Source organism: Scyliorhinus torazame, chromosome 9 (assembly GCF_047496885.1).
Source record: "Scyliorhinus torazame isolate Kashiwa2021f chromosome 9, sScyTor2.1, whole genome shotgun sequence".
Lineage (NCBI taxonomy): Eukaryota > Metazoa > Chordata > Chondrichthyes > Carcharhiniformes > Scyliorhinidae > Scyliorhinus > Scyliorhinus torazame.
In genome coordinates this window covers 261,768,243-261,783,034 of record NC_092715.1, presented here as the reverse complement: position 1 = coordinate 261,783,034, position 14,792 = coordinate 261,768,243, and the positions used below count along the sequence as shown (strand labels likewise).

At 41.8% G+C, this 14,792-nt stretch overlaps 1 protein-coding gene across 3 annotated transcripts in view; it reads right to left on the bottom strand.

The window, feature by feature from the left end:
• svep1 (sushi, von Willebrand factor type A, EGF and pentraxin domain containing 1) overlaps positions 1–14,792 on the bottom strand; it is a 417,550-nt gene that overhangs the window by 214,722 nt on the left and 188,036 nt on the right. For all 3 annotated transcript variants that reach the window (XM_072517335.1, XM_072517337.1, XM_072517336.1), the window contains exons 5-7: positions 8,451–8,630; positions 5,984–6,163; positions 2,179–2,376 (exon numbers count right to left, since the gene is read on the bottom strand). In XM_072517335.1, coding sequence (XP_072373436.1) covers positions 2,179–2,376; positions 5,984–6,163; positions 8,451–8,630 — 558 coding nt within the window. The remainder of the gene's footprint in view (positions 1–2,178; positions 2,377–5,983; positions 6,164–8,450; positions 8,631–14,792) is intronic.

The following is a 14,792-nucleotide window of genomic DNA, read 5'->3' as shown; positions in this document are numbered from 1 at the left end:
GGTACACGTGACAATAAACAAATCCAATCCAATCCAATCCAAGAAGTCAGACTTTATGGCACCCGAAAGATCAGAGAGATTTGGTTTGAGTGGTTGGCTGGTGGCCAATGGATTGGCCAGGGGCAATATTCTCCCTGGCAACAGGGAGTTTTCAAAGGACAGGACAGAGAAAGCACCTGGACGCTGAGAGGAAAAGCTGTGGCTTTTTTCTCTCTCTTGCTCTCAAATGTTTTCTGCCTGTTGATCCTGAGTCTGCAGAGAAGTCGCGAGATCCTGATGCATCTACAGTGAAAACCACTGCAGACTGAAAGCAAAGACCTCATCCAACTGGAGGTTTAGATTAAAAGAATCTAACTGGAAGACATCTATCTGAAACAGAGACTTTTATCCTTTTAATTTTAGTATTACTTTTACACCCCTCTTTCCCCTCTGTTTGTCTGTCTTGTGTATGTATAGAGGGCAGAGAGGGTTAAAGGAGAGTCGGGAGGTTAGACATCAGGTAGTAGTTAACCAGTTGTATTTGTTGCCTATTTAATTAATTATTGTCATTAATAAATGTTAATTGTGTTTAACTTTACATACATATTGACTGTAGTTATTGGACAACCAAAGACTTCACGTATTTTTGAAATTAAGAGTTAATTTTAATTGCGTTGCAACTCCAGGTCAGGTGGGGCTGGATTTGCCCATGCACTCGCCCAGGGTGATGTTACGATAGTAAATATCTAATACCTCTGAATGCTCAATCTCATTAAAGGGTAGAGTGTGAGCGTGCCTTGCCTACAGATACACAGGGCTGTATTGTAATAAGTGGACACAGCAATCAGAACTTCCTCTCAGATAGATACTGCTCTCCTTTAACCTCATTGTCACAAAATTCCATCTCTAAAAGAATGGCAATGAGTTACAATGTCTGACAAATCCCAGGACTCTGGGTGATGTTAAGGGACTAACCAAAAAAGGAAAGGTTGCATTTGCATAGCATCTTTCATGAACTCAGGATATCCTCAAGACTTTGGCCAGAATTCTCCGTCCGTCCCCGCCGATGGGATTATTCGGTCCCGCCGCATTGAATGGAGGTTTGGACGAGCGGCAAATTCTCCATCCTCACCGGCAAGGGTGGTGGGCGAACTCGGATTGGACAATCTCTGCCATTACAGCCAATTAACTATTTTTAAAATAAAGGGCGGGTTTTAAATGCTGACAAGGTTGTGAGATGGGGTTAAGATGGTCTGGAATGTGTATTTAAACGTGAACGGACGGGGTGGCGAGGCGGTCACCCTCTCATCTCCCCCACCCATTAAGCTAGGAGCAGGGACGACATTCCCAACTGGAAGCCATTTGAGATCCTTGAGCGGCCAATTAAGCATCACTTAATGACATGATCCTGGTACCACTGTTATCCTACCAGTGGCTGGGAGTGGCGGACGTGACCATGTTGGAGGCCATGCACCATGCTGGAGGCCGTGAACTGTGTTGAAGCCCGTGCTTGGAGGCTGTGAACATATTGATGGCTGTGACCATGTAGGAGGCTGTGATCATGTTGGCGGTGGTATGTCCTGGCAGCCTCCCTGTGGGCTCTGGTATTGGGAGGGTCCTTCTGACTGGACATCCTGTGGCCCACAGACCGTTTCCCTGGCAGCTGAACCTCCCCCACACATCACCCAAGCCCACTGAGAGTCCCCCTCTTTCCCTCTTGCCGGGGGCAGGGCCTACCTGACTGACTCCACTGAGCCTGCCACTCTCACCTATCTGCTGGAGGCCTCCATCGATGTCCTGTTTGTGTGGCCTGTTGCACTTCCAGCAGTGGCCACGCTCCTAGAGGCGCTACTGGGAATGGAGAGCTGTCAACTCTCAGATTGTTGAAAGCTCCTGAAGGCAGGCACCTTTCTGTTCAAGTCACGAGAACCCTGAAGGTGGGCAATGAACGACCTGATTGACATTTAAACCCATAGACGTTCCTGCAAAATGGCTGTGGCAGGGTTGCCACAGGCATGGCCAGTAAATGCGGCCTGCGGTCAATGTTGTAATGTAGGAAACGCAGTAGCAACACCCCATAGACAGCAAGGAGGTAAACAACCAACTTCTTATATTTGGACACAAGTGTGGATGTTGCAGAAGGCTCCAAACTCAAGCCCTATTTTAGTGCAAAGATAAAGTTCTGGGGAGAGGGGTTACCTTGACAAAAGGCCTTTTGCAGCACCTGACTCCACTTGCCACTGCTCAGGCAGTGAGCCTCCTCCATGACGCCAGACAGGCTGTAACCATGGCGGCAGCTCAATTTGCACACGCCCCCTGGTTTCATTGCTGCTTTCCTGCAAACAGTGGGGGAAACTATCACCCCACTCGGCTTCTGAATGGCTGGACAAAGGACCTCTGTTGGAAAGCAAAGAGAAATGGAACTTAAATCAGGTAACAGCAGTAATAAATCCAGCAAAATAGATTCAAATTAAATGAAAACATCTATGCGAAAACGATGCAGGCTTCGTGTTCTTTGTCCATTTTGTTTGGGTTTTGGACTGAGCTCTTCCATACGGAATATTTGGTTGTGATGTTGACTGTGATGGCAAGTATGTTTGTACATTGATAATCACGAACTCTGTGTGGCAGAAGAAAACAAACATTTCTATCGGGACAAGCCCTGTAATATCGTGCAACACAGAGAAACCATAGTAGTTCTGTTGATAATGGCTCCAATATTGCCAACATCAAACCGTTTTGTAACATGAAAGACCTTCCTGGTCCGCTCAGCCCCTCACACATTTCCTTCGTGGAGAAACGATCCCCAACCTGTTCACTCTTTCTTGGTAGCTCTCATCTCTCAGCTCTGGGATTGGAGGAAGATTTGTTTTCTGCACCTTCTCCATGGTCAGAATTTTACATTGCTCAGGTTAGAGCGCCCACTGTAGAAAGAGGCCATTCAGCCCATTGAGTCTGCACCGGCCCTTGGAATCAGCACCCGACCTAAGCCCACACCTCCACCCTATCCCCGTAACCCAGCAACCCCAGCTAACATTTTTTGGACACTAAGGGCAATTTAGCACGGCCAATGCACCAAAGCTGCACATCTTTGGACTGTGGGAGGAAACCGGAGCCCCCGGAGGAAACCCACGCACACACGGGGAGAACGTGCAGACTCCGCACAGACAGTGACCCAAGCCGGGAATTCAACCTGAGACCCTGGAGCTGTGAAGCAACTGTGCTAACCATTGTGCTACCCTGCCACCCTAAAATGTCTGTTGCATTAGCGAACCAGATGGGTTTTTACAACAACCAATAACAGGTTCCTGATACCATTACTGAGACCAGCTTTCAAATGCATATTTTTTATTCATTAATTGCCATGGTTGGATTTGAACCCACAGCCTGGGTTTCCAGCTTAGTCGTACACACACACACACACACACACACAAACAGTGCTCAGCCTTTCACAGAGCATGGTTCTGGCGAAGGAGCCTTGGCGAGTTCCTGCAGTGCATCTTGTCGATGGTACACACGGCTCTGGCTTGCTCTTGGAGCTCCCGTATTCATATGGCTGGTTCCAGCTCAGTTTCGGGTCAATGGCAATCCCTTGGTAGGAAATATCCAGACAGGTAAGAATGGCCGGATTCCTTGACTAAAAGCATTAACCAAGTGGGATTTTACAACAATGAATAATAGTGTACTGAGAGTAGTTTTATATTCCAGATTTATTAATTGGATTTAAAATTCTCCAGCTACGGTGGTGAGATTTGAACCTGTGTCCCGAGAGCATTTGCGTAGCCTCTGGATTACTAGTCCAGTAACATTACCACTACGTCACTATCAGAACAGTGCACTCAAGTACAATCTAACCAAGAGTCTACACAAATGTAATATAACTTCTCAACTTTACTATTCCATCTTTCTGGTAACGAATCCCAGTGTGTTCGTTTGTGTTTTTGTTTAGCCATATTAATCTGTTATAAATTAATAATTTGTGTGCTCTGTGTCCCCGAGTTCTCTCTGCTACTCTACCCCATTTTGACACTTATTTTCTGAGCAGTATTTGGTCTCCTTATTGGGCCTCTTTGAAATGTTTCGCATTCATCTTTATTCAAAGTTCAATTTCTAATTACACGCCCATTTTCCACGTTCTTCAATGTCTTCCTGTGTATTGTCAAGGTCCTCCTCGCGATCAATTTTTAAAAAATATATACATTTAGAGTACCCAATTATTTTTTCCAATTAAGGGGCAATTTGCACATCTTTGGGCTGTGGGGGCGAAACCCACGCAAACACGGGGAGAATGTGCAAACTCCACATGGGCAGTGACCCAGAATCGAACCTGGGACCTCGGCGCCGTGAGGCAGCAGGGCTAACCCACTGTGCCACTGTGCTGCCGTCCTCCAGGTCAATGATGGTCGGTTTGGTGTTGCGCACAAGCTTTAGAATGGTTGTGATGGTAACCATCTGACGCAATTTCCAAGTATGCCAGCTGGCGGCAGTAGCTTCACAGTTATGATGCCCAGTGAGGTGAGGCTACTTTGATCAGCAAGGTGCTGTCACCTGTACATTCTGGCTTCTGACTCACAGATACATGTTTATTAAAATGGAGACTTATTTCCAGGGGATAAAAATGATGAACATGCAAGTCTCCGCCCGCGTCTCAAACAAGAGACACAGGAATAAATAAACGCCTTCAGTTCACCATCACAATCTATTTCATTCCAACATTATTGTCTTCTGTTAATCGCCATGATGTTCTGGCCTTCAAATCTAAAGCAGAATTTAAATAAATGTGAGAGATTTTTTCATTGTGAAGAATATCATTCACCTACAGCACGGGAACAAATGAACAGACAGTTGTCAGAATGTAGTGACTAAAATATTCTTTTTTAATTGGCTAATCAATATTCAATAAATACGCAATCATAAATTAAAACAGAAAGTGCTGGATAAACTCAGCAGGTCTGGCAGCATCTGTGGGGAGAGAAGCAGAGTTAACGTTTCGGATGTAATCGACCCTCCCACAGAACTCGTACTGAAATCCTCAGACCCGGAAATTCTGCTTTGAGTGTGGACTTTGTTGAGAATTGGTGTCTGTTGGTGTGAAGCTATTGTAGGCAACACTTGAAATCCAGTTTGTTTTTACAGTTCTGAATCTTGAATTCATCAGAAGGAATGCGCACCTAAATTCAAGAGGGGGCCATTCAGCCCCTCTAGCTTGGTCTGCCAGTCAATGCTGACCTAATGCCACATGCCCACTTTCGCCCTGTTTCCCCTCAATACTTTTAGTTAACAAAAACTAGCAATCTCAGATTTATAATTTACAATCGATCCAGACAATAGCGACAATCGCCGCTGTCATGATATCCAGATCAACATATCATGGTGCAATCACACACACACTGATGGACAGGCAGTTGGACCAACCAACACACACACACATCGCAGCCAATCACCAGTGAGAGCACACGCACTATAAAACAGGGAACACCACAGTTCCCGCTCATTCTACCAGGAGATAGCTCAGAGCACAGAGCTCACAGCGTGCCACTCAGACATAGACCATGTGCTGAGTGCCTCACTAAGATAGTGATAGGGCTGGGTCCACAGGTTAGCTGGTGAAGCACGTACCCAAGCCAATAGTTAGTTGTTACACTTGTTTAGACAATAAAACTGAGCTGTACCATCTACAGCCGTGTTGGATCATTTGTGCATCAGAACACCCAACACGACAGCCTCGGGGCATTTAATTCCTTGAACAGGTTAATCATAGAATCCCTATAGTGCAGAAGAAGATCATTTGGGCCATCGAGTCTGCATCAACCTCTGAAAGAGCACCCTACCCCGGCCCATCCCTTGCCCTATCCCCATAACTCCACCTAACCTGCACATCTTTGGACTGTGGGAGGAAACCGGAGCAGACAGAGGAAACCCCTTGTAGAACGTGCAAACTCCACACCGATAGTCACCCAAGCTTGGGATCAACCTCGGGCCTTTGGTTATTCACGCGACTTACCAACACATCTCGGCTCCTTCCTATCCCAGAGCATGTTCGCTTGGCAGGTGAGCTTCGACCTTCCCTCCAACATGTAGCCTTTGCTGCAGGTCACGTGACAAACGGTTTTGTAGGATGTGCCGTCGGTTGAGCAGTTTAAGGAGCCGTGTTCAGGCTTCCGTAACTTGGGGCAGGAGCGGACTGCACAGAAAGAGGAAAACAGTCAGGAATAAACAGGAAGCTGCTCTGAAATGCAAATGTGTGGAGCACAGTTTCTGGTGTATTTAAACAGTTTTTCATACAGCCTGATTTAATACTGTCTGGGCACTGGGAGAATGTCTTAAAAGGACCATTCCTGCGACGGTCTCCATGTGTTGGGAATGTGTGTGTTTGTGGCTTGGGTGGGGGGCAGCGGGGTGGTGATGGATGGTCATTTCGACCAGAAGTGCTGAGCAGAACTTTACAGGACACCTTGATCCAGCATTGGTCTCTGTTGACTTCATGTAAAACCGATTGAGTTAGATTCCCTGGTTGGGTTAAAATCTCCCCTTTAGACAATCAACTGGCTAAATTCGCCAAAGACACAGTGCCAAGGCAAATTGAAAGACCCCTGAAAAGTGGGTGCCCTCCGCAACCAGGAAAAGACAGGTTGGATCGTTCACACTTCACCATTGGCATGGGTCTTAGATACTGACTGCACCAGAGTAATGTCAAAGCATCTTAGAAATACACACCCCTTCCATTGTCTGCTATGTCTCGACCCAACATCAAATTCACACAGAACTATAGTATCTAATAAGCTGTTTATGGTGACTCTCAATAGCTAATGACTCTTTTAGATTTAATGGCCTGGAAGTGTGGCTGTGTGGGTTAGGGAGCGCATAGATTTAAAACATTAATTTACAGAATGTGGGTTTCGCTGGATAATCCAGCATTTATTGCCCATCCCTAATTGCCCTTGAGAAGGTGGTGGCGAGCCCCTTCTTGCACCGCGGCAGTCCGTGTGGTGTAGGGACACCCACATGGGGAGGGTGTTGCAGGATTTTGACCCAGCGACAGTGAAGGAACGGTGCTATATTCCCAAGTCAGGGTGGTGAGGGACTTGAGAGGAACTTCCAGGGGGTGGTGTTCCCATGTGTCTGCTGTCCTCGACTATCTAGGATGTAGAAGTCGCGGGTTTGGAAGGTGCTGTTGAAAAAGTTTTGGGGTGTCGCTCCTCGATGGTGAGGCCTGAGCGAGGTAGATTTTGTGGTGTTGGTTGAAGACATTGGTTGACCTTCTTTAGAATAGCAGCATGAGATCATTCACATCCATCCAAAAGGATAGACAGGACCCTGGCAGGGGAATCCGTAGCCAGGAGACATGGATTGAATAAATAAATCAGAGGATATGTAAGAAATTTCTTCACACAGTGAGTTATGAGCTGGGTAGGCAGTTTGAAAGGACAGTGGGGCCAAAGTCAAAGGTAACTTTCAAAAAGAAATTGGTTAAATGTTTGAAAAGGGGAAATCTGTAGGGAGATCTGGAAAAAGAGGTGGATGGTACAAATTTGGATCGCTCGTTCAACAATATTCAGTCAACTCATCTTTAATTCAAGATTCCTGAATTATCGAAACAATAGGTGATGAACTGATCAGCCCGGATGTTGCTAACTGAGCTTGGAGTCACTCTTGGAAAATGAGCATTACTTTGGCCATCTGCCATTCTCCAGGCCCCCAGCTTATTCATGCATCATCAAACTTGAAATCTAAGATGCCTCATGAGGGAGCCCCCTCAAATATCTTGTCAAACTGGAAGCATTCTGTTGGTCAATTGCATTGTTGAGGCCTGTTAATGTCGATTACATTATTATGGCTAAGATAAATAGGTCGAATGCCTACAGCGCAAAAGGAGGCCATTCAGCCCATCAAGTCTGTACCGACCCTCTGAAAGATCACCCTACTTAAACACACTCCCCCCCCCTATCCCCGTAGCTCGATAACCCCATGTAACCTACACATCCTTGGACACTAAGAGGCAATTCATTACGGCCAATCCACCAAAACTGCACATCTTTAGACTGTGGGAGGAAACCCACGTAGACACAGGGAGAAAGTGCAAACTCCACAAAGAGTCACCCAAGGCTGGAATCGAATCCCTGGTGCTGTGAGGCAGCAGTGCAGACCACTGTGCCACCTTACCATCTGTGAAGGGTATTGATTGTCTTTGAGCACTCATAGAAGGGGATAGTTGGGACACTGAGTGCGTGGGAGGAGAGCTGTGAGACTGAACAAGTCAATCAACTATCTCAGCAAAGAAGTGATCTGTGAGCTGGATTCAGCTTTACTAATGAGCCTCATCCTATTAACACTGTTGGACACATGATGGATTTCATTGAGTAACAAAAGGAGCTGAAAGCTTAAAAATATGAAGCATTCGAGAAAACAGAAAGGATAAAAGAGAGAAAAAACGGAATGAAGCACCAGAAGACGTGGATTTTAACAGTTACCTCTGCAGTTGGGGTCCAGGCCTGACCAGAGGCTGTTAGATTGACACAAACGAATGCTGCTTCCAACCAGGTCAAACCCGACTTTACACCGGATACCACATGCGGAATTGTAATAGTTATTACAAGAATTCTGGATGAAGTAGCCATTTAGGGGCGGCTGCATCTTGGGGCACTGGACAACTGCTCGACAGAACAAAGATACATTAACATAACACGTTGCACATTTCTGCCACTAAACTATCATCAACAGAACACTCACACCACAGTCCATTAACAATTGTAGGATCAACACATCGACACTACCATTCCGCAACTAACACAGCAATTCCATCGCTCTCATTAAACAATCATTAACACATAACACCCATCACTGTCACTAAACAATTAACACACCACCCCATCACTGTCATTAAACAATCACTGACACATCATCACAATCACTGTCACTAAACAATTAACACATCATCCCCATCACTGCCATTAAACAATCATTAACACATCATCCCCATCACTGCCATTAAACAATCATTAACACATCATCCCCATCATTATCATTAAACAAGAAACACATCATCCCCATCACTGTCATTAATCAATCATTAACCCATCAACTCCATCATTGACATCAAACAATTAACACATCAACAGCATCACTGTCATTAAACAATTAACACATCACGCCCATCACTGTCATTAAACAATCATCAACCCATCATCTCCATCACTGACATTAAACAATTAACACATCACGCCCATCACTGTCATTAACCAATCATTAACACATCATCCCCATCACTGACATTAAACAATCATTAACACTTCATCCCCATCACTGTCATTACACAATTAAGACATCATCCCCATCACTGTCATTCAACAATCATTAACACATCATCCCCATCACTTCATTAAACAATTAGCACATCACCCCATCACTGTCATTAGACAATCATTAACACATCACCCCCATCACTGTCACTAAACAATCATTAACACATCATCCCCATCACTGTCATTAAACAATCATTAACACATCATCCCCATCACTTCATTAAACATTGAGCACATCATCCCCATCACTGTCATTAAACAATTATTAACCAATCATCTCCATCACTATCATTAAACAATCATTCACAGATCATCCCCATGACTGTCATTAAACAATCATTAACCCATCATCTCCATCACTATCATTAAACAATCATTCACAGCTCATCTCCATCACTATCATTAAACAATCATTCACAGATCATGCCCATGACTGTCATTTAATAATCATTAAAACATCAACCCCATCACTGTCATAACACAATTAACACATCATCCCCATCACTGTCATCAAAGAATTAACACATTATCCCCATCACTGTCATTAAACAATTAACACATCACGCCCATCACTGTCATTAAACAATCATTAACCCATCATCTCCATCACTGACATTAAACAATTAACACAACAACAGCATCACTGTCATTCAACAATCATTAACAGATCATCCCATCACTTCATTAAACAATCATTAACACATCATCCCCATCACTATCATTGAACAATCGTTAACAGATCATGCCCATACTGTCATTAAATAATCATTAACACGTCATCCCCATCACTGTCATTAAACAATTAGCACATCATCCCCATCACTGACATTAAACAATCATTAACACATCATCCCCATCACTTCATTAAACAATTAGCACATCACCCGATCACTGTCATTGAACAATCATTAACAGATCATGCTCATGACTGTCATTAAATAATCATTAACACGTCATCCCCATCACTGTCATTAAACAATCATTAACACATCATCCCCATCACTTCATTAAACAATTAGCACATCACCCGATCACTGTCATTGAACAATCATTAACAGATCATGCTCATGACTGTTATTAAATAATCATTAACACGTCATCCCCATCACTGTCATTAAACAATTAGCTCATCACCCCTTCACTGACATTAAACAATCATTAACACATCATACCCATCACTGCCATTAAACAATCATTAACCCATCATCCCCACCACTGTCATTAAACAATCATTAACACATCATCCCCATCACTATCATTAAACACTCATTAACAAATCACCACATCACTGTCATTAAGTAATGATTAACACATCATCCCCATCACTTCATTAAACAATTAACATTTCACCCCATCACTGTCATTAAACTATCAATAACACATCATCACAATCACTGTCATTAAACAACAATTAACACATCATCCGCGTCACTGTCATTGAACAATCAACACACCAACCCCATCAGTGCCATTAAACAATCATTAACACGTCATCCCCATCATTTCATTAAACAATTAGCACATCACCCCGTCACTGTCATTAAACAATCATTAACACATCATCCCCATCACTATCATTGAACAATCATTCACAGATCATGCCCATGACAGTCATTAAATAATCATTAACACATCATCTCCATCACTGACATTAAACAATTAACACATCAACAGCACTGTCATTAAACAATCATTGACACATTATCCCCATTACTGTCATTAAGCAATCATTAACACATCACCACATCACTGTCATTAAACAATTAACGCATCATCTCCGTCATTATCATTAAACAATTAACACATCACCCCCATCACTGTCATTAAACAATTAACACATCAACAGCATCACTGTCATTAAACAATCATTAACACATCAACAGCATCACTGTCATTAAACAATCATTAAAACACCATCCCCATCACTGTCATTAAACAATTAACACATCATCCCCATCACTGTCATTAAACAATCATTAACACATCATCCCCATCAATGTCATTAAACAATCATTAACACATCATCCCCATCACTGTCATTAAACAATCATTAACACATCATCCCCATCACTGTCATTAAACAATCATTAACACATCATCCCCATCACTGTCATTAAACAATTAACACATCATCCCCATCACTGTCATTAAACAATCATTAACACATCATCCCCATCACTGTCATTAAACAATTAACACATCATCCCCATCACTGTCATTAAACAATCATTAACACATCATCCCCATCAATGTCATTAAACAATCATTAACACATCATCCCCATCACTGTCACTAAACAATCATTAACACATCATCCCCATCAATGTCATTAAACAATCATTAACACATCATCCCCATCACTGTCATTAAACAATTAACACATCATCCCCATCACTGTCATTAAACAATTAACACATCATCCCCATCACTGTCATTAAACAATGATTGACACATCATCCCCATCACCATCATGATACAATTAACACATCATCCCCATCACTGTCATTAAACAATCATTAACACAACATCCCCATCACTGTCATTAAACAATTAACACATCATCCCCATCACTGTCATTAAACAATTAACACATCATCCCCTTCACTGTCATTAAACAATCATTAAGACATCATCCCCATCACTGTCATTAAACAATTAACACATCATCCCCATCACTGTCATTAAACAATTAACACATCATCCCCATTATTGCCATTAAACAATTATTAACACATCATCCCCATCACTGTCATTAAACAATCATTAACACATCATCCCCATCACTGTCATTAAACAATCATTAACACATCATCCCCATCACTGTCATTAAACAATCATTAACACATCATACCCATCACTGTCATTAAACAATCATTAACACATCATCCCCATCACTGTCATTAAACAATCATTAACACATCATCCCCATCACTGTCATTAAACAATCATTAACACATCATTCCCATCACTGTCATTAAACAATTATTAACACACAAGCCCCATCACTGTCATTAAACAATGATTAACTCATCATCCTTATCACTGTCATTAAACAATCATTAACACATCATCCCCATCACTATCATTAAACAATCATTAACTCATTATCCTCATCACTGTCATTAAACAATCATTAACACATCATCCCCATCACTGTCATTAATGAATTAACACATCAGCCCCATCACTCTCATGAAACAATGTACACATCATCCCCATCACTGTCATTAAACACTGATTGACACATCATCCCCATCACTATCATGATACAATTAACACATCATCCCCATCACTGTCATTAAACAGTCATTAACACATCATCCCCATCACTGTCATTAAACAATCAGTAACACATCATCCCCAACACTGTCATTAAACAATCATTAACACATCATCCCCATCACTGTCGTTAAACAATCATTAACACATCATCCCCATCACTGTCATTAAACAATCATGAACACATCATCCCCATCACTGTCTTCAAAGAATTAACACATCAGCCCCATCACTCTCATTAAACAATGAACACATCACCCCATAACCGTCATGAAACAATTAACACATCATCCTCATCACTGTCATTAAACAATCATTAACACATCACCACATCACTATCATTAAACAATCATTAACACATCATCCCCATAACTGTCATTAAACAATCATTAACACATCAGCCCCATCACTGCCATTGAACAATCATTAACATACCATCTTGATCACTGTCATTAAACAATCATTAACAAATCATCCCCATCACGGTCATCAAATAATTAACACATCATTCCCATCACTGTCATTAAACAATCATTAACACATCATCCCCATCACTGTCATTAAACAGTGATTAACACAGCATCCCCTTCACTGTCATGAAACAATTAACACATCATCCCCATCACTGTCATTAAACAATGAACACATCATAACCATCACTGTCAGAAAACCATTAACACATCATCCCCATCACTGTCATTAAACAATCATTAACACATCATCCCCATCACTATCATTAAACAATCATTAACACATCATCACCATCACTGTCATTAAACAATCATTAACACATCAGCTCCATCACTGCCATTAAACAATCATTAACACACCATCTTGATCACTGTAATTAAACAATCATTAACAAATCATCCCCATCACTGTCATCAAAGAATTAACACGTCATCCCCATCACTGTCATTAAACAATCATTAACACATCATCCCCATCACTGTCATTAAACAATTAACACATCATCACCATCAATGTCATTCAACAACTAACACATCATCCCCATCACTATCATTAAACAATCATTAACAAATCACCACATCACTGTCATTAAACACTGATTAACACATCATCCCCATCACTTCATTAAACAATTAACACATCATCCCCATCACTAATAATAAACTTTGATTAACACATCATCCCCATCACTGTCATTAAACAGTGATTAACACATCATCTCCTTCACTGTCATGAAACAATTAACACATCATCCCCATCACTGTCATTAAACAATCATTAACACACCATCCCCATCACTGTCATTAAACAATCATTAACACATCATACCCATCACTGTCATTAAACAATGATTACCACATCATCCCCATCACTATCGTGAAACAATCTTTGACACATTATCCCAATACTACATTAAACAATCATTAACACATCATCCTCATCACTGTCATGAAACAATCATTAACACATCACCACATCACTGTCATAAAACAAACATGAACACTTCCTCTCCATTACTGTCATTAAACAATGATTACCACATCATCCGCATCACTCTCATTAAACAACCATTAACACATCATCCCCATCACTATCATTAAACAATCATTAGCACATCATCCCCATCACTGTCATCAAAGAATTAACACATCAGCCCCATCACTCTCATTAAACAATGAACACATCATCCCCATCAATGTCATTAAACAGTCATTAACACATCATCCCCATCACTGTCATTAAGCAATCATTAAAACATCATCCCCATCACTGTCATTAAACAGTCATTAACACATCATCCCCATCACTGTCGTTAAACAATCATTAACACATCATCCCCATCACTGTCATTAAACAATCATTAACACATCATCCCCATCACTGTCAGCAAAGAATTAACACATCACTCTCATTAAACAATGAACACATCACCCCATCACTGTCATTAAACAATTAACACATCATCCTCATCACTGTCATTAAACAATCATGAACACATCACCACATCACTGTCATTAAACAATCATTAACACTCCCTCTCCATCACTGTCATTAAACAATGATTACCACATTATCCCCATCACTATCATTAAACAATCATTAACACATCATCCCCATAACTGTCATTAAACAATCATTAACACATCAGCCCCATCACTGCCATTGAACAATCATTAACATACCATCTTGATCACTTTCATTAAACAATCATTAACAAATCATCCCCATCACGGTCATCAAATAATTAACACATCATCCCCA